We start from the raw sequence: 19779 nt of genomic DNA on the forward strand, positions 1-19779 counted from the left end.
GTAGGGGTGTGTTAGTGGCGGGGTGAGGCATACCTCTCAACTTCCAAGAAAAATATCTACAGTGTTAATAGAAAACTGGACTTTGTTTAGTTAACAACTTTAGTAAGAGGGTTTGGAAGCCAGGCATGGTGGCATACACTTTTAATTCTAGAATTCAGGATGTGAGCTCAGAGACTAAGTGTGGCGGTGCACACCTTTTATTTGTTTGTGTGTTTTGGTCCTCTGAGACAGGGTTTCCCCGTGTAACTGAGATTAGAGTGCGCCACCACTGCCTGGCTTGGTGTACACCTTTAATCTCAGCACTTGGGAGGCCAGAGGCAGACAGATCTCTCAGTTCAAGGCCAGCCAGGTCTACACAGTGAATTCTAGGGACAGCCAGGACTACAAAGAGAGACCCTGTCTCTCAACACACACACACACACACACACACACACACAAGGTCAGGAGGAAGATGAGAAATTCAAGGCCAGCCCGATCTACAAATTTGGCAAGAAAGACTCTGTATCAAAAGTGAGCAGGGTTTGAGCTGAGGAGCTCCTCGAGCCCCCTTAGCAAGCAAAACCTGAAAATGAGCAAGAGTTTACAAAGTAAAGAGGAAAGGAAAAACATCCTAGGCAGGGTAGAGCATAGAAATCAAGGACCTAAAAGACAGAATTATGTCTGAGACAATACCCTTGGAGCATAGGCCAGGAGGAAGTGAGGAAGCACCAATACATACCTATACATTTCAGAACCATCAAGGATAAGGGACTGAAGCAGAGGAAGCTATAGAAACAAGTTGGAAGGGCTGGCCTATTTCTTTTCTTTTTTCTTTCTCTCTCTCTCTCTCTCTTTTTTTTTTTTTTTTTTTTTTTTTGGTTTTTTTGTGACAGGGTTTCTCTGTGTAGCTTTGGAACCTGTCCTGGATCTCACTCTGTAGACCAGGCTGGCCTCGAACTCACAGATATCCACCTGGCTCTGCCTCCCGAGTGCTGGGATTAAAGGTGTGTGCCACCACCGCCCGGCTTATGTCCTATTTCATACACAAGTGGCAAGCCATGAGACTTTTCCTAAGGTAAGATAGGAAACCATGGAGAGGTTGTGAGCACTGGACTGTTAGGTTCAAAGAACAAAAGCAACAAGAAGACAGCATACTTTGTTCTGCTCTGTTATATCCAGTCTTTGGAAGAACATCAAGCCATAGACAGCTCTCAGGTAATGCTTCAAGAAGGAAATGACTGAACAAGTAAATAAATTAACGAAATAAAGGGATGAGACCATGAGTAATTGCGGGATCTGACTTCTTCTGGAGTCCTTCATCCCACAGGCCTTTGGGAAAACCAGCTCCTCCCTGCTCTCATCCATCAACCTTCGGCTTTCGCCACTAGGGTGGGGTTCGCATAGCAGCCACCAGAGGGCGGGAAGCGGCTGGGTTTCCCGCACGGAGGGCTTTGCGTGAGGCACCGCGAGGGGCGGAGCCTACGGGCAGGCGCCCAGCGGCTGGGCCGGGTAGAACGGAGGGCGGAACGCAGCTGTGGGGTTGGGGCTGTTGCAGTGTCGGCCGGAGCGGTTTGGGAAGTGCACGGGGCGAAGATGGCGGCGGAGCGGCAGGACGCGCTGAGAGAGTTCGTGGCGGTGACGGGCGCTGAGGAGGACCGGGCCCGTTTCTTCTTGGAGTCAGCCGGCTGGGACCTGCAGGTAGCGCCGCGAGGCGGGCCGCAACCGGCGGGCTGGGGAATGCGGAGCGCGAAGTCCGCGCTCTGATCTCTACGCGTCCGAAGCGCACAGTCATCCCTGCGGGCCAGGGCCCTAGTCCAGGCCTCATGGTCTCTGGGCTCGCTTGCCACGCGTCGCCGGCTCGGCTTGGGAGTTGGGGGACGCGGGCGGGCCCCGGCCTGCTCTGCAAGGCCTCGGCCTCCCCGAGGGCTCGCAGTGTCGGCGAGACTTTGGGCGCTGCGGCAGTCCGCGTGGAGGAGTCGCCTGGGGGCGTGGCTGCCGCGGGGAGTGCCTGCGGGTGGCCGGGTGGGTTCGAGAGACCGGCTGCCAGATGGAGCCCCACTTAGGACGCGGTGGTCGTCCAGTGCCGCATCTGCAACGGTGTGGTGCTGGAGGGAGGAACCTTGCCTGGTAGTCGGCCCACGCCCCCCTCTCGCCTAATTGCTGCGAGAAACTACCTGTGGGATTGTGGCGCAAAGTTGGGGCCTCTCCACGTTTCCTAGTTAATTTACCTGTAAAATGGGGGTCTCTTGGGGTTTCCGTCTTGTTCACTGGCATGTGATAAATGGTCACTAAGTACTTGATTAATTTAGAAGATAAGATTCACCAGGCAGGGAGTGTTGTACACTTCTGATCCCTAGAGCAATACCCATCTCTCAGTGCTCAGAAACACTCAGTATTTAATGTTAGAAAGAACTGATTGCATAAATGTCCTTGGCCAGCCTACGTCTTAGGTAGATGATGATGACTAATATTTCTTGAATACCTACTACAAGCCAGACACTGTTCAGCATTACAAAATGTCTCATTTACATGTCTCACATTTTGCAGCTGAGACTTTGGAGGATAAGTAACTTGTTGAAGACCTCACTAACTACTAATTAAACAGGTAAAGACTAACCCTATTTTATGGATGAGGAATTGGACCTGCAAAGGGACAAAGAATGTGCTCAGTGTGTGAGCTGTGTAACCTAACGGTGTCTGCTAACTGCAGCATTTAAATGTCTTCCCAGGGGTTGGGGATTTAGATCAGTGGTAGAGCGCTTGCCTAGCAAGCACAAGGACCTGGGTTCCGTCCTCAGCTCCAGGGGGGGAAAATTTTTTAAAAATAAATGTTTTCCCAAACATTAGAGATAAAGCCTCTCTTTGATGGGTGTGGTGGAGCAATCCTTCGGAGGCAGAAGATCTCTGAATTGAAGGCCAGCCTGGTCTACATAGTGAGTTTCAGAATAGCCAGGACTAAATAGAAAGCCCCTGTTTCAAAAATAAAACAAATAAAGAGATTACATGCTCTTACAGGCACTGTGAAACCTCTGTGCTGAACAGAAACACAAAATGGAAAAGCTTCTGTCCCAGTAGATCATCTGAACTGAGGCTCTTACCTGTGGGTAACTTGGCTACCAGTGCCAGAATTTGAATGCGTGTTCTCCAAATGGCAGTTCAGTGTGAGTCGTAAGATGGCACACTACCTCCCAGCAGGCTGGTTATATTACATGAAGATACCTTCACACTGATTGTCCCATGACAGCTCATTTCCTCCTATTTGGTTTGTCACCTTGTGGGCCAGATCTGCCTCCCTCATCTGTGTGCGACCTCATTGTAGTGTCCTGTCTCTTTGTGTAGAGAATATGTGATAAATAAATGCCTACTCACTGAGTTAGTGACAGCCACAAATGGCCAAAGGATTCATGTGTAAAGGACTTCCGTATGTGTAAAGCTAAAATGACAGTGCATTAATTTTAATGATTATCTCATTGGGTGTTAGAGGGTTGGTGGGATGGTATCCCCATTCCACAAAATAGGAAATTGGGCTTCACAAAGAGAGGAAATACAGCATCTTGTCCCTATACTGCATCACTTCTGCTCTAAGAACATAAGAGAGAGAGCCTGAGCATATTACCCGGGGTTGAACTTGATCCCACTTCTTACCTTCAGAAATTGTCTTCATTACTCAGTTCTTCTGTACCAGCTCTAAAATGAGATGATAATAATAATACTAATAATGGAGTCCTGAATGGATTAAATGAATTAACACATATATAATATACAGACAAACTGACACACAAATAAATAATAAATAGATGGTGATTTTGTTTTTGTTTTCCTTACTAATCTTACTTATCTTTGTTCCCCCTTAGTGGGTGGATTTTTTTTTCAGGCAATATAGGTTATCTGTTGCCTTTCTGTCTAATTTTCTTTGGTTCCAGGTATAGGACATCTTTTTAAAGTGTAAATTATGTTTTCATGTTTTTGTTCCATTGTCAGATATGTGTCAGGTGAAAGACTAGAGGGTACTCTCTCTCTCTTTCAGATTGCACTAGCAAGCTTTTATGAGGATGGAGGGGATGAAGACATTGTGACCATTTCACAGGCAACCCCAAGTTCAGTGTCCAGAGGCACAGCTCCCAGGTAAGGACCAACTTCAGATACTACATGAGTTTCTGACTTAACAGAGGGTTCAGGCCTAGGTGTATGAAGAGGTTTGAAGATCTACTTAAGAGGACGGAGGTGTAAGGGTTTACCTGTTTTTTGTTTTTAGTGTATGTGGGTGTTCTGCCTACATGTATGCCTGTGCACTATGGAAGCCAGAAGGCATTGGGTTCCCTGGAACTGGAATTAATGGATGGTTGTGGGCCACCATGTGGATGCTGGAACTTGAACTGGGGGTCATCTGGGAGAGCATTCAGTGCTCCTAACCACTAGGCCTTGTCTTTAGCTCCTGCTTAAGGTCTTTGTGTTCATGACTGTCTCGTCTCTGAAGTTTTCATTCCTTTGTGGGTGCTGCGATATCAATGAGCTTAGATGACTTTAGGAATGCCTAACACCCTATTAAGATGATTGTGAAAAAAACCCTATGTGATCCACCTTTCCTGAAGTTGACTAGGGAAAGTAAACTTAACATGTTATGGTACATCACCTTTCTTAGACCTTTGGCTCACTGCAGGAGGACATTAGTCTTCTCAGTTGCAGTCAGGGATTCTTCCCACAGAAGTGTCTGAGCTCCCAGAACTCATATGCTTTTAGTCTAATTGTACTAATGCTCTAGAGTATGTTTTAGCCAGAAAACTTTGCTGGGCTTGAATTTAACTCCACAATGCAGAAAGACTGTCTCTGCCATGAAGTGGTGAATTCTCCTTGGAGGGCCTCGGAGCTTTAAAGTATATTTCTTCCCTTTGAGAAACATAACACCAGATCTCATTGGTTCTTCACACCTTTCCCTGCCTTTGGTTTCCACAGAAGGGAGGTTATAGGAAAGTGATCTTCTGGTTATTTGCAGGTGCTAGGCTATGAGGTATTGATAAAATATTATAATGTTATTGTGGGGAGGGGAGCGACGGGGGACGGACAGACATTTTAAAGGTATGGGCTACTGGCAAAGGTGGCTAATTTCTTGGGATCCAGCTCTTTGATCCAACCCCACTGTTGGGTTATTGGTGTGTCAAAAGTACCATGGAGGAGAAGTTGAAATGTAGCCTCATAGGTCAGTCTTTTGCTCCCTTCTCTTCCCCTGCAGTCCAAAAGTCTTAGCACAGCAGGGTTTATTAAAATAGGGCCAAGGAGGCTGATTGCCAGGTTCAGAACCCCAGCACAGAGACTTATGACTTTAGACTGGATGTTTATCTCAGCCCCTCAGTTTTTAAAACTGTCAAATGGAAATGCTAATGGTGTCTGCCACTTGACAGAGTCAGTGAATTACTACTTATATAGCAAGCCAGGCATTGTGGCACACATCTTTAATCCTGGCATTTGGGAGGTGGATCTCTGAGTTCAAAACCAGCCTGGCCTACATAGTGAGCTCCAGGACCGCCACAACTATGTAAAGAGACCTTGACTCAAAAACAACAGCAAAAAGCCAGACATGGTGGCATACTTCCTTAATCCCAGCACTCAAGGCAGAAACAGGTGGATCTCTGAAACCCTGTCCCCAAAAGCCAAAAAAAACCAAAACAAAACCAAAAACAAATCCAACAACTTTATGTAGCACTTAGAGTATAATATGTTGCCTGCTAGTACTGACAGTGTAGCCTGCCTCATTCCTAATAGGCAGATACATGCATGTGGGAAAGTGTGTATGTGCGTGCGTGCGTGCGTGTGCGTGCTTTAAAAGTAAAACAACCAAGGAGCTACAGCTGAACATTAGCATTAAGCTTGAAAAGAATGTAAGACTGGACGCACATTCGGGCCTATTGGCCTCACCTTCAGTGGGCTTCAGTGAAGCAAGGAAAGGAAGGAAAGGGACGTGGTTTGTTATGTCATTGTCTTTGTTTGGGAGAAACTGAACTGTCCTAGCACCTCAAAGGAATTTGATGTGGTGTGGAGTGGGGGTGGGGAGAGCTGCTCTCCAACCTTTGACCTAGCTGTTACAGGACACTTAGCCTGCTGCTGACTGATCCCTGTTCACCTGTGATCTACCTTTCATATTGTATCTGATGCCAAGCAAGAACACTCAGTCACTATGCTCCTCCTTTGACTCTAGAATGGAGCATTTAGTGTGGAGCCCCTGAGCCTCTAGGAAGGAGGGGTCTAGAAAGGGGCCGAAGAATGTCTTCAGATTGAAATGACTGTAGGTACAGGTTTAACTATACTTTGACAGCTCTCTTCTGGCAAGAGAGTCTGTTAGATTCTTCAAGGCATAAAGTGTTTTGCATAATAACTGTTACTTTGGGAGGAAATGGAAGTTCACTGTGAATCACTGTCATTACTGAGCACTTAGTAAGTGCCAGCCCCTGAGTTAAGCCTTTGTACATGGTTTTTTAGTTGTTAACCACCTTGTGAGGTGAGACTGTACTGTCCCCCTTGTATAGATGAGGACACATGGGAGCTGGGCTTCTTCCCCAGATCACACAAGCCAGTCAAACAGAGATGAAAGGTCAGAGCTGTCCTACTTCCTGAATCCCAGCTCTCAGCCCAGCAGGCTACTTCTCATGGACGCTCAGAAGTCCTCCAAAGTTTTCCCTGACTCTGCCTTCCTCATCTTAACCCCCTTTCCTTTCTTAAATCCTTTGTTCCAACCAAACTGAGTTCTTTGATGACTCATGCCTGTCACCTGCACGGTTCTGTCTTCGTTGGTGTCTCTTCTCTAGGCGTGCTGGCTCCCTTGCTCTCTGCCTGTCAGTCTCAGTGCACCTCCCGTCCCCATGTTTGCCTCCGGTTGTGTCCTCTGCTGAGCAGCACGCCACAGCCCTGGTCTCAGAACTCCGCCTGCGACTCTAGTCTGTTCGCTCTAGCCGTAGCCATGTACTCAGTCACAATGTCCATGTCGTCTGGAACCCTTGTTCTCACAATTTCACTGAAGTTTTTATCTGAAAATTTAATTTCAAAAAATTTCATCTGAAATTTAACTGAAATGTTTCTAATAAAATTAGAAGAGAGTGAGTATTTCACTCACCATCTGTCTAGTGGTGCCAGGTAGCCTCACCTGTGTTCTCGTCCACCAGTCTCAGGTCAACATGTAGAGTCTTAGAAAAGCTGAGTCACAGCTGCTGCCCTGGTGTTCTCAGGCCCACGTTTATCTAAATCCAAAGCTGCCACATGCTGCCTTCCTGCCCAGCACTTCCCACCCCATCACTGAATCCAACAAAACTCAACAGTCAGTTATTTTTTAATCCCTCTTTGATCTAACAGAACCTATGCTTGTTCAAGTTTCAGGACCTGAATTATCCCCTTCCCTAAGACTATATTGTTCAATAGGCTACCATTAGCATCTTGTAGCTATTTAAATTAATTAAAGTTAAGTAAAGCAAATGTTTAGTTATTTATTTGCACTCATTGTATTTTATTTTTCCAGACAGGCTCTTTACATGTAGTGAGGGCTGGCTACGTATAAAGTAGTTTGCTGTTCTCCTGCCTCAGCCTCCTAAGTATCGAGATTATAGGTGTGTACCACCATGCTTGGGCCTTACCACACTTCAGATGCTGAATGGCCAAAATGATATCCTGTCTTTCTGGTTGAACATGTAGATAGAGCATTTCCATAGTCACAGAAAGGAGCTGTCATAGAACTAAGATGGCCAGCTTTAAAGCAGAGCATGTACTAAGGGACTTGGACTTTGTGCTGCTTCAGGGTACCAGAGACCCTGGTGGGGGTAGGTAGTTAATGCCTCCAAATGAAGATCACTGAATAGAAGGTTCTGACGTTGATAATGCCCCCGGCACATTTGTGCCATACGGTGATTCTCCAAAGCTTTACCCCAGAGTACTTGTTCTCAAACTTGAGGCCCTTTCCATCCTCAGCAGGGACCATGCAGGGCACCACTTGCAGAGTTCTGAGCCCAGAGATTTAGTGTGGGGTTGAGGATTCACAGATTCACTTTGGGAGCTCTTAGCACTTCAGATCTAAGTATTGCACTTAGAATTGCTTCAGAAAAGTAGTCCCTAAGTGCACCATAGCATGCAGAGGTCTCTACATGTATCAGCACCCCAGCAATACTCAGAAAGCCCAAGAGGTTGGTGCTGGCATGTCCATTTACATATGAGAAAGTGAAGGCTTAGAGAATTTAAATAGAGAATTAAATGTAAGTAGGGGGCAGAATTAGGATGGAAGCCATCTGTACCAACACCAAAATATGTCAGTTGCTTCTGGAATTGGGTATATAGGTTTAGGAGAAAGGGAAAATCCATTTGGAGAGTGTGTTATTTGCTCAAGCGGGTGTATTTGTGTATATGAATGTGTTTAACAACAAAGCAGTAGCAGTTTTTTCCATAGATTCTGTCCTAGCCTGTCATTCATTCAAAGAGACCTGGGAAAGTGAGTGGAAGTTGCCTCTCCAGGTACTAGTTAGTGTTATCCCTGGGATCCTTTGTACTGCCATACTCCCCTCACAGAATACCTAGGAGGTTACTCTCAACTAACTCAGGCAGCAACTGTGTTTGCTGTGGGTTTTATCTTCTCGTTTGTAACAGATGAAGCCTCTGAGTTTCTCTTGTCCTCTGATCGCTTCATGGAAACAGATCCTTAAGACATAGCTGTAACTTCCTTGTTAGTAGACAGCTATTCCTCTGTCTGGCCCTGTGAACCTGAATTTCCCCTTTCTCATTCTGCATCCTAGGAAAGCTACTTTTCCCAAGGAATAATGGAATTTTTTTTCATCTTTATAAATGAAATGCATGTCTCACGGTCCTTAAACTTTTGTTCACTGAGGTCCAAACAAGGAAGAAATTAGCAATTGAAAACAATGTTAGCAGAGCTAACCCCTCAAGCCTCCCCTCTGCAGCCTTCAGGACTCTGTTTTCTCCCCCTGAATATTAATAATAATACTGTTCTTGCCAGGTGAGGTGCCTCGTGCCTATAATCTGAGCACCTGGGAGACGGAGGCATGAGGATCTAAACAGCAGAACCCTTTTGACTTATCCTGCAGTAGAAGCAGGCAGGGAGCTTCTCTTCTCCAGGGCTGCCTGCCAGCCGCACATTCATTCTCCACGACTCCTTGACCTTTCTCTAGTATGTTACTCTCTTGTTTCTGCGTTTACATGTGTGTTTCCATAATGCTATTTTAGTCCCCTTCCCACTGTCTCCACCATCCTTTTTCCACTCAGTTGCTTCTCCTCCAGTCCTTAGTGATGGTCCAAATGTGTCTTTTTTCTAGGAAGCCTTTCTTGGTGTTCTGTCTCCCCCACACTAGACAAGAGGCTTTGTGTTCCTAAGGTCATATGTACGGTCACAGCCACTGTTGTACAGCATTATAGTAGATAGTTTCGTGACTTGTCTGTGCCACTAGCCTATAAGAACTATGTCTAATTATCTCTATAAATCCAACACTTAGTTGGTGCCTAGCATGTTAAAAATTAAATTATAAAACTATTCAATAGTAAGAAAAAAAATTATGTGTATGTGTGTGCACCATGTGCATGCCTGGTGCCTGCCAAGGTCAGAAGAGTGTTGGATTCCCTAGAACTGAGAGCCACCGTCTGTGTGCTGAGAACTGAACCTGGGTCCCCTGCAAGAGCATCAAGTGCTCTTAACCACTGAGCCATCTCTAACCCACATAGTAAGTTTTAAAATTAGTAAATGCCTCATTCCCAGAACAGCTTAAATTGGATTCCACTTTACCTCACAGTAGTACTTGCTAAGTTAGTCTCAGTCCTGTGTGACCTTAACAGACAAAGGCCACATTCTTTGTTATCTAAACTTAGGTCAATCTTCCATCTGTGTTGTCTTCACACCACAGCATCTTCCCTAGTGTCCAGCTCCCCAACTGACCATAGGCATTGCTTTTCTGGAACTATTCCTGAAATAATTTTGCTCCTTTCTGTCTCCAGTGATAATAGGGTGACGTCCTTCAGAGACCTTATTCATGACCAAGATGAGGAGGAGGAGGAAGAGGAGGGGCAGAGGTAAGGCTTTGAAAGGGAGCACAGTTTATAGGGCGTATACAGTGGTGCCTAAATCACCTAGGATTTTGTGTGAGAGACATGTTCACTATTGCCAGCCCTCACTGCTGTGTGTGTAGGGGTATGATAGCCTAAGAACAGTCTGCTCCATATAGTTTAGAAGGAATCTCTATCTCATTGCTGCGTATGTGTGGCCTCCCAACCCCCACCCCTGCACACCAAAAAAAAATGTTCTGGGCTTTGCTCATCTATTTATTTATTTATTTATTTATTTATTTCTAATTGTTAAAATGTTTGCTGAAGAATATTATGGGAAGGGAAACAGAAGCTCTAAGAATGGAAAAGTTACCCATAAGACACAATGTAGAAATAGCCAAGTAGCTACTTGTGATATATTTCTATTCACATAAATAAATCACACAATAAGTAGGAAAATGGGGTTATAAATATGTATTCTCACAACACAATCATATTGCTTTCACTTTTAGAATGTTGTAATGGAATTATTGTTTCATTTTGGAAAATATGAGACTTATAGAATGAAGATTATAGCATTTATTTGATAATTATCATTAATATTTTGGTATGTTCCCATGCAGTCCTTGTTCTGAGTATAGACTTGTGTGTTTTACATGGTGAAGATGATTTTGTTTTCTTGTGTTGCATTACTCAAGGTCTTATAAACACTTCGCTGCTGACATTGAAATTCCAGTGTTTTCCATAACTTTGCTAGCCCCTATGTCCAGTGGTTAGAGTGTGTCTGCACTACTGTAAATAACAATGCTGTGAGCATCTTTGTATAGTCATCTTTGACCACTTTTGAATTTATTTATTTATTTATTTATTTATTTATTTATTTATTTATTTATTTTTTGCAGTAATTCCTCTAACAAAAATACCAGGTCAGGAACATAAATACTTTTAAGGCTGTTGATCACAGCTTCCCAGTTCTTAAGCCAAGACTTAAAGATCCCTTAACTAAGGCTTTTCAGTCCTAGCAGAACTGTATTTACCTGGATTGAACAAGAATAAACTGGCTGTAGCCTCATTTCCCAGGTGTTTATTCTCCATGGGTCTGCTTTGGTCTGCCAAACATTCCTCGGAGAGTAGAAGATGACCATTGTGGAAATGTAGTGACCTCACCGTGAAGGTCGAAGTCGCGTGTGTTCTGTTTCAGCCTTGTAGTGTTTCACACTACCTCAGAAGTTTGCTTTAAATATACTGGAGACTCTGGGGTGTTGTTCATTTCAAGGTTTTATACTCCTCAAGTAGAAGGCACTATCACCTGTCTGACTGCCTAGTTTCCCAATACCACCTCTACCTTTTCCAGCTTGGTCATGTCTGCCATTTTGACCTTCCATTAATCACATTCCTATAGCTTCTCTGGTTCCTACACACGTTAGACGTGAAACATTAAACAGAGCTTAAGCTGTTTCTCCCATTCTAGAGTAATTATGAGGAATTAGAAGACAAGATTAATTTTTACAAATTCCCACTGGCCCCTTTTAGAGACATATTGCAGAATTAGCTTAAGAATGATGAAGAGAGGTGGTGGTAGCACATGCCTTTAATCCCAGCACTTGCGAGGCAGAGGCAGGCAGATCTCTATGAGTTCGAGGCCAGCCTGATCTACAGAGAGAGTTCCAGGACAGCTAGGGCTACATGGAGAAACCCTGTTCTGAAAAACCAAAAATAAGATGAGGAAGCAGCTACATGACAGCACATTCTTAAGTCCAGATTAGTGAAAAAGTACTAACTTAATCTCAAGCTGGTCTTGAACAACTAGAACACCTGGTGTAGGTATCTTGGAGCTTATTTTTGAGATTGGAGCCTCCCTGGCTTCTAGTATGTCTTCTGAGGCTCCCAGTGTACGTCGTCAGATTGGCAGGTGCGGCAAGTCTTGGGGAGTTGTTGGTGTGGTGTCAGTCTGCCTCACATGTGTGCATTGTTCTGCTTGTTCTTTTGCATACATCTGCTGATTTGAACCTCACGACCTTGACTTAAGGAGCAGGTAGGTAGGGCATGTAGTCCTTCTCTCATTCCAAAGCAAGAAAATGTGCAAGCAGTGCTCTGGCTTATTACTTAGGTCACGGAGTTGTCAAGCTAGGACTGGATCCTAGCTGCTTGTACTAACTGCACCACTACCATTAATCCAGAGCTCTTAGAGTTAGCTGCTTCTGACTTGGACCATAGCTGCTGCCTTCTGGACAGGGGCCTCCAGATGGATGATCCTTGCTGAAACTCTCCTGCACTGATGTGTTGTTGTGCATGCCTGGAATGTTCTTCCCTCATCTCTCCACCTGATAACATCATCCTCAAAGGGCTCAGGAAATACCTAGGCAGCCCTAACTTAACTTTCATGTTGTGTGTCCCATCCCGTCCCATCCCTGCCCCCCTCCACATTGTGCCAGAGACCCTCCTTACCAACTTCATGGCTGCTCCCATTGCATCATACCTGCCTGCATCCTTACATGTGTTCCTAGCTAGCCAATAAGTTCCTTAAAAACAAGAAACATTGTACCCTTTGCTTCAGTGTACCCAGAACCTGGGGCATCTTCTGTTCATCTTCTGGAATGTTTGACATTTTCTACACAGGTTTTATGCTGGGGGCTCAGAGAGAAGTGGACAGCAGATTGTTGGCCCTCCCCGGAAGAAAAGTCCCAACGAGCTGGTGGATGATCTCTTTAAGGGTGCCAAAGAGCATGGGGCTGTAGCTGTGGAGCGAGTGACCAAGAGCCCTGGAGAGACCAGTAAACCGAGAGTGAGCATAAGGGTTGTTGTGCCCAAAGGAATTGAATTTCACAGTGGTGATTGAGGCCTGCTTCCCTCCAGCAGTGACTGGTTCTTTGTTTTTCTCACATCACTACTTATTCTCCTATGTAGAAGACTAGTGTGGCCTGTGTTCTGGATCAGTTCTTAGAAACACACCTATCCACTTGGGCCAACTTAGTGTTTTCCTTTATTTCACTGTAATTAAATTCACTACCAGTTTTTATGTAAAAATTTCTGTCCTTGGGAAAATCAAAAAGTCATTGGTGTTATCCTATAACCCAAATTTCTGCATAGCCATTATTACTGAGAGGTTGGTGGTAGCTGTTCCCTTTAGCTGGGCATTCCAGCTTTCACCTCTTAACCTGGCCCTGTGACCAGTGAGTTTGATACCCAGTAGTTAACATGCTTTCTGCCTCATCCCAAATGTATCTTTGTACCTGAGTAACTCCGCCACCAAGTGTTTATGAATGTGTCCTTTGTAGCCGTTTGCAGGAGGGGGTTACCGCCTTGGAGCAGCACCAGAGGAAGAGTCTGCCTATGTGGCAGGAGAAAGGAGGCGACATTCGGGCCAAGATGTAAGTGTCTGTCTTCCTTGGGGATTACTTGTGGGCTGTTCATTGTGCCCATTTTCAGAAGGGATTGGTCACGTGTGTATGAACAGGCAGCCTCTGAAAGAGGAGCTTACAGAAACAGTGTCCTTGCTGTGGCCTGGACGGGGACTTACCATAAGAATGAGACAGTTTTCACTTGGTGGGCAGAGTGCCAGGGCAAAGGGTAGGGAAAAGGATGGACGTAGGAAGGTTTTTGAGCATTCTGCAGATCTCAGACAAAGGGGCAGTGTGTGGAGATTCCTCTGGTGAATTGGCATAGATTGAAGAGAATACCAAAGAAGGCCTGAAATATGGATGGGCTTTGTTTTGTTTCATTTTGCTTGCGTTTTCTCTATTTTGCACGTATGTACACACACACACACACACACACACACACACACACACACACAATGATACTATATAATTTTGAGGCTTTTTAAATTTTTTTAACAGTATGCTACAAACTACTTTGTTGCTTTGTGTCCATTCATTTCTATTAATTTAAATAATTTAAGTTTTATTCCAAATAAAGTCAAGCAGGTTTAAGAGAATAAAACTTTATAGACTTGTAGCTGTGGTCACCAAGGCATTGGCTGTCAGCCTTCCAGACCCTTTTCTGTAAGTGTGATAGGGAGTTATTGGCAAATTATAGATTTCTTTTTTTCCTGAGATTTATTTTTATTTGTGAATTGTGTAGAGGGAGTAGGGGATATGTCCATTGAGTACAGAGGCCAGAAGAGGGTGTTTGAGCTTCAGAGGCTGGAGTTATAAGCAGTTGTGAGCCATCTGACATGGGCTGGGAACCAAACTTGGGCACTGCATGCTCTCAAACACTGAGCCATCTCCACCTTAGGTATCATTTTAATAACTGCAAAAGTAGGTCAGGACTAGACGCTGGAGTTGCATGTAGTGCAAGCTATACATGAAACACATCGGCAGCCCTACAGTTCAGGATCCCAGGTGTGATTTGCGTCATCTACTGTAGTCACCTTGCTAGCAAAGTCTCCTTAAAACAATGCCTATTCCTTCCAGCCTGTGTCATACCATGTTCCTAGTTAGGGTGGTGCTCACACACTTGGTAGTTACTCCTTTTTGTTCGTGTGCACATCTGTCTGACTTGCTGGTTTATAGTACTGTGGTGAAATAGTGAAAACCCACTCATTTGCAGGTTCCTAGTACATTCTCTAAGTTCCTGTCATTGTCGCTGACTGGTTCCCTCCTGTTGTCACAGGTCCATGTAGTGCTAAAGCTCTGGAAAACTGGATTCAGCCTTGACAATGGTGAACTCAGAAGCTACCAAGACCCATCCAATGCCCAGTTTCTGGAGTCTATCCGTAGAGGGTAAGCGGAAAAGCCCACGTTAGTCTCCATTCAATGAATGAGATATCAGGTGAGAGGAAGAAACAGTATTTATTTGAAAAAATAAAATTATTGAAGCAGATTTAGCACAGTTGACATAAAGATTCACAGGTCACTCTAAAAAACTTTGTCCATTTTTTGCCTTTTGCTCTGAGGCAAAGCTAAGTAGGCCATGCTGTGATTGAGCAGGTGGGGAAGGTAGAGTCAGGCAGGTAGCCACTTACAAAGCCTGGTGATTCTACCATGACCAGTCTCCCTCTCTCAGGCCGTTAGGTGTGAGATGTGCCAGCTGTGGGGGTAGGGTCCCCCCACCTTTTTCCCAGTTCTTCTCTTCCTCATGAAAGTCCTGAGGGATATAGAAGGGAGACAGAGCTGGAGAGACGAAAAGGAGCGAGAAGGGCTTGAGACAGCAGAGGGACTGAGAGGTTGTTCTCACCTCGTGCACTGTTCCCAGTTTGCGTTCTGTTGCTGTGGGTAAACACACAACCAAAGGCAACGTAAGGGAGAAGGGGATTGTTTCAGCTTACACCCTCAGGTAACAAGCTCCTCACTGACTCCTGCTCGACTGGCTTTCTTATGTAGCCAGATTCACCTGCTGAGAGATGGTGTGGTCCTCAGTGGGCTGGGCCTTCCCACATCACTTGTCTGAAGAAAATTTCTCAGAGACATGGCCACAGGCCCGTCTGGACAAAGCAGTTCTTCACTTAAGGTTCCCTCTTCCCAGATGACTCTAGGTGGTATCAAGTTGATAATAAAAACTTAACCAGGACACACCATGACTAGTGTGTCCATCCTGCTTACAATGAAAGCCAACATTGCCTTTTCCCTCAGGGAGGTGCCTGCAGAGCTGCGGAGGTTAGCTCACGGCGGGCAGGTGAACTTGGATATGGAGGACCATCGGGATGAGGACTTCGTGAAGCCCAAGGGAGCTTTCAAAGCCTTCACTGGCGAGGGCCAGAAACTGGGCAGGTGAGAAGCGGTTGGACTGTCAGTCGTACCAGCCAATCCCATGTGCTTACTGTGAAGAGCTTACAGAGTGCTTGAGTTTATTTCAGGGGAGGAAGAGAAAGGAGAGTGTGGGTTGTGGAGTCTACAGACCTGAGTTAAGTCTCTCTCTGTTTTACTTTATAGTTGTGTGGCCCTTGGGTTGCCTCGGTTTCCTCAGCTGTAAATTGGGATTGATAAGAGTCCTTACCCCACAGAACTATTGTTGGGGGGAATAGAGGAGCCGATGTATGTAGACTGCCTGGCATGAGCAGTAAGTGTAACATAAGTGCTGCTTTGACTCAGAATCGGAGTGTTGGGGAAGCTGGGATCTCCTGGATGCTAAGCCTAGAATAAGCATACCGGGGTTAACTTCTCACTTGCTTATCAACACTGCCTCCCAGGAGTGTTGCTCAGGATGCACGGGAGCACAGGGACACTGTCGCCCTGGAAAGGCTGCTGCTCACTGTTCTGGCAGCTCGGCGACTCTTAGGACTACTGTTTCCAGTGCTGCCTGACGCTGACATCCAGGAAGGTTCAGTTAGTGTCTGACAGTTCACCTTCCTACTCTTACTTGTATAGTGTGTTTGCACACACTCATGGGTGCTCCTTAGTTCACTGAGACGAGGATTCTAAGACCCTTCCCATTTCCTGTCTTTTACTTCCTGAGCATGAGGTGTACAGCAGTTTATTCTGCTGTCTAGGCTTTGCTCTTGCCATTTGGTATTCCTACCTTTGGAAACAGATGCTCAGAACTGAGCGGACTGAAGTCTTTGTCAGTTCATTACCTCAGTACTTAGTCACAGTGATGAGAGGCTGACTGGTACATGTGCTCTTTTATCCCTACTTTTTCTTCTCTCTCCTCTTCTCCTGACTCTCCTTGTACCCTTCCCACTCACTCACCCATAGCCACCTTCCATTTTCCTGTCATTTGTGTCCTTCTCTTCCTCTACACCTTCACCCCCTCTCATGTCCTCACTCCTGACAGAAAAACTGTGTTAGAAATAAAATACATCAATGCATCTCCTGATAGAGAATGATAACTGTACTTCACTGGTTAGGCCAGAGTAGGGCTAGACATTAAACTAATGTCCATACATAATATTTTCCCCTACTTCTGGTCTAATCAGTGGAGTGTGGTTGTATTTTTACTCCTTCATTTCTACTGCTTGCATAGTTTGCTCTCCTGTACTGTAACAGTGCTTGCTGGAACATTTAGGAAATTTGCTAACACTAAGAACAACGTTGCAATGCAAGTCTCTGTAAGTAAATCTTCACTTTTAGCTTGCATACGAAGACTGAGCGTAAAAAGTTCTATGTAGCCAAGTGACATGGGAGTTCATCCTCCGAGATTGAGTCAGGTACAGGTGGATATTCTAGATGACTTCCTGAAGAAGGTAGCACAGCCAGTCACTTGTCAGGCTGTGTAAGGCTGCCTTGGTCACAGATGTGGACTGTGTCCTCTAAGCACCACTTCACTGAGGTTGAGACATCTGATCTGTGGGTTCGTTAGCCTCTCGACAATCTCATCTCTGCTACCACAGGCTGTCCTCTTTCTAGCCTTTGTCTTGTAGGACACCCAGGGTGAGCACATGACCTGAGTGGTTGTTGCTTGGATTCTGAGGTAAATACATTAGGTGACAGGATTCTACCTTTCTCAGTCACTGACAATAGCACTAGAAGCAAGTTCAGGTGTGTAACCGTTGCTCAGTGAGAACCCAGAGATTTCTGTCTGGGAGGGCCTTGTTTCTGCACTGCCCTGATGTGTTCTGTTCTCTTCAGCACGGCCCCCCAGGTATTGAACACCAGTTCTCCAGCCCAGCAAGCAGAAAATGAAGCCAAAGCCAGCTCCTCCATCTTAATCAATGAGGCAGAACCTACTACAAACATCCAAATCCGCCTTGCAGATGGTGGGAGGCTGGTGCAGAAATTCAACCACAGCCACAGGTATTTTGCACTGTCTGGACTACCTTTTGTCAGCATGTCCTAGAGTCCGGCATAGACCTGTGGGAAGCAGGCAGCAGCGGGATCTGTCCGTTCACATCTCATCTGTAGGTCTCATTCCTCATCAGGATTAAGCCACCAGGCTCTTTATTCAAAGGAAGTAACTCTGGTTTTAAAGATAGTGAAACAGGCACCATGGAATGAAGAGACTAGCAGGAGAGGTGCCAGTGAGCTGTTACCAGTGAAGGCACTTGGTGGCTCCTTTCTCTAAAACAGGGCCTCTAAGTTTCATCCATGGTGGGTCAGCTAAGCCAGGTGTGGATCAGTGAGTAGTCTGGCAATTCTTGAGTGCTGACCAGATGTACTTGTGGGATAAAGGTGTAAAGCAAGTCCAAAGATCTTCCTAGATTCTTCCAAAATGTCCTTAATATTGGTGCTTCCCTCTGAGAGAGTTGGGATCCATCTTAACCAGTTACTGCTTTAGTTTTACCTCACTGGTTAACCCCACCCAGGTGACAGCCTGTGCAGAGTATGGGTGAGAGGTCTAGGCTACATCTTGTATGGTGTACTCTCATGGGTCACCATTACATAGTGGCAGAAAGAAGCTTCTGTTGATAGTATCTAGGGGAAAATGCTGTTTGCACTGACTCCATCCTTGTGACTCCCAGGTGCAGGACAGTGCCTGGAGAAGGGATTCCTAGAACTAAGGAGTTGCTGGCATACAGTGGAGAAATGCCTCTTCAAGGTCCTTTCAAGGACTCTTGCAAAGAGTCCTGAAGTGGAAGAGGATAATGAAAGAAGGCGGACTGTAGGAGGGAGGAAGGGAGGAGAGCAGAGTAGGGCTGGTCACTACCAGTAAGCCGGAGGACTTCGGGAAGAGAGAGCTTAGGCAGGGGAAGGAACGAGCTGGTGTGCTTCTGGTTGACAGTTGTGTCTGCTCTGTAGAGAAGGGAAGCAGGCCTGCATGGTGAGAGGGGCTTCCAGATGTGTTCCTCTTCCCAAGGGCTAGGGTTAGGGGCAGCAGCAGAGAACCCTGCTCATCACCTCACTCTTACCCTACTCCTCCAGGATCAGCGACATCCGGCTCTTCATCGTGGATGCCCGGCCAGCCATGGCTGCCACCAGCTTTGTCCTTATGACTACCTTTCCTAACAAAGAGCTGGCTGATGAGAACCAGACCCTGAAGGAAGCCAACCTTCTCAACGCTGTCATCGTGCAGCGGTTAACATAACCGCCCAGCTGCTGCCTCACCTTCCTATGTGTCTCCCATGACTGCAGCCATGCCCATGGGGATCACCTTCCTGCCCCTGTATACACCCAGCCCTTCCAGTGCCACGTCTCATGTGTAGCTCTGGGCTCTTAGACTTCAGTTGGACATATGTTTTCTCTTTAGTTGTATTTCCTGGGTTTTTGTGGTGATCAATGGACTTTAAAGAAAAAAAAATAAAAACAACCAAAAAAGTTGAAGGAATACCACCAATCCTGTTGTACAGAAACTCTCCCACTGGAACTATATTTGATTGTTAGAAAATCTTATCTTGAAGCATGGTAAGGGGACTGTGCATTTATCCTCTGCATAAAGTCACTGTGGCATACATACTCATCTCCTGGTGTGTTCCTCCTGCCACAGATGGTTGTGTGGAGGACTCCCGCTTCACAGAGAAGGAAGGAGGGGGACATGCAGGAAGAGGCTGCAGCCACTCCCTTCCATAAGGACATCACTTGCCCCAGTCAGACTAAGTAGGAGTCAACATCTGAGGCCAGAGCTGGATGCACAAAACTGAGTTTAGTTAGGATGTCTTTGTCTAAAAGAAAAAGTGTCACTAATGTTAATGGCAGATCCAGGTATGGCGATAAGTGTCTCGTGTCTGGGAGCACCTTTAACTGTGGTGGTAATTGCAAGAGTCTTATGAGAAGCTAGTTTTCTTTGGGCATATGTAATTAATGTCAGCATGTCGCTTTGGGTCACAAGTTCTGTTTCACACTTGTTCTCTGCCTTGCTGACCTCTGACTTAACAGCCTCTTGAGCCATATCCCAGCCTGGCAAATACCTCCCCACCCTTGAAGGTGTAAGGAGGATAGTAGGGACCTTGGCTGGAACTCT

At 45.7% G+C, this 19779-nt stretch overlaps 1 protein-coding gene across 2 annotated transcripts; it reads left to right on the top strand.

The window, feature by feature from the left end:
* The first annotated feature begins 1454 nt into the window (after positions 1–1454).
* Nsfl1c (NSFL1 cofactor) lies at positions 1455–19268 on the top strand. Of its 2 annotated transcripts, XM_028893419.2 has the most exons (10): positions 1455–1677; positions 4007–4104; positions 9955–10029; positions 12032–12037; positions 12622–12787; positions 13281–13373; positions 14620–14729; positions 15579–15716; positions 17514–17678; positions 18744–19268. In XM_028893419.2, the coding sequence occupies exons 1-10, from the start codon at positions 1573–1575 to the stop codon at positions 18904–18906; spliced, it is 1119 nt and encodes a 372-aa protein (XP_028749252.1). In that variant the 5' UTR covers positions 1455–1572; the 3' UTR covers positions 18907–19268. The 2 variants fall into 2 exon arrangements, with proteins under 2 accessions (XP_028749252.1, XP_028749253.1); XM_028893420.2 differs by lacking the exon at positions 12032–12037.
* The last annotated feature ends 511 nt before the right edge of the window (positions 19269–19779 follow it).

This window comes from Peromyscus leucopus, chromosome 4 (assembly GCF_004664715.2).
Source record: "Peromyscus leucopus breed LL Stock chromosome 4, UCI_PerLeu_2.1, whole genome shotgun sequence".
Taxonomy (NCBI): Eukaryota; Metazoa; Chordata; class Mammalia; order Rodentia; family Cricetidae; genus Peromyscus; species Peromyscus leucopus.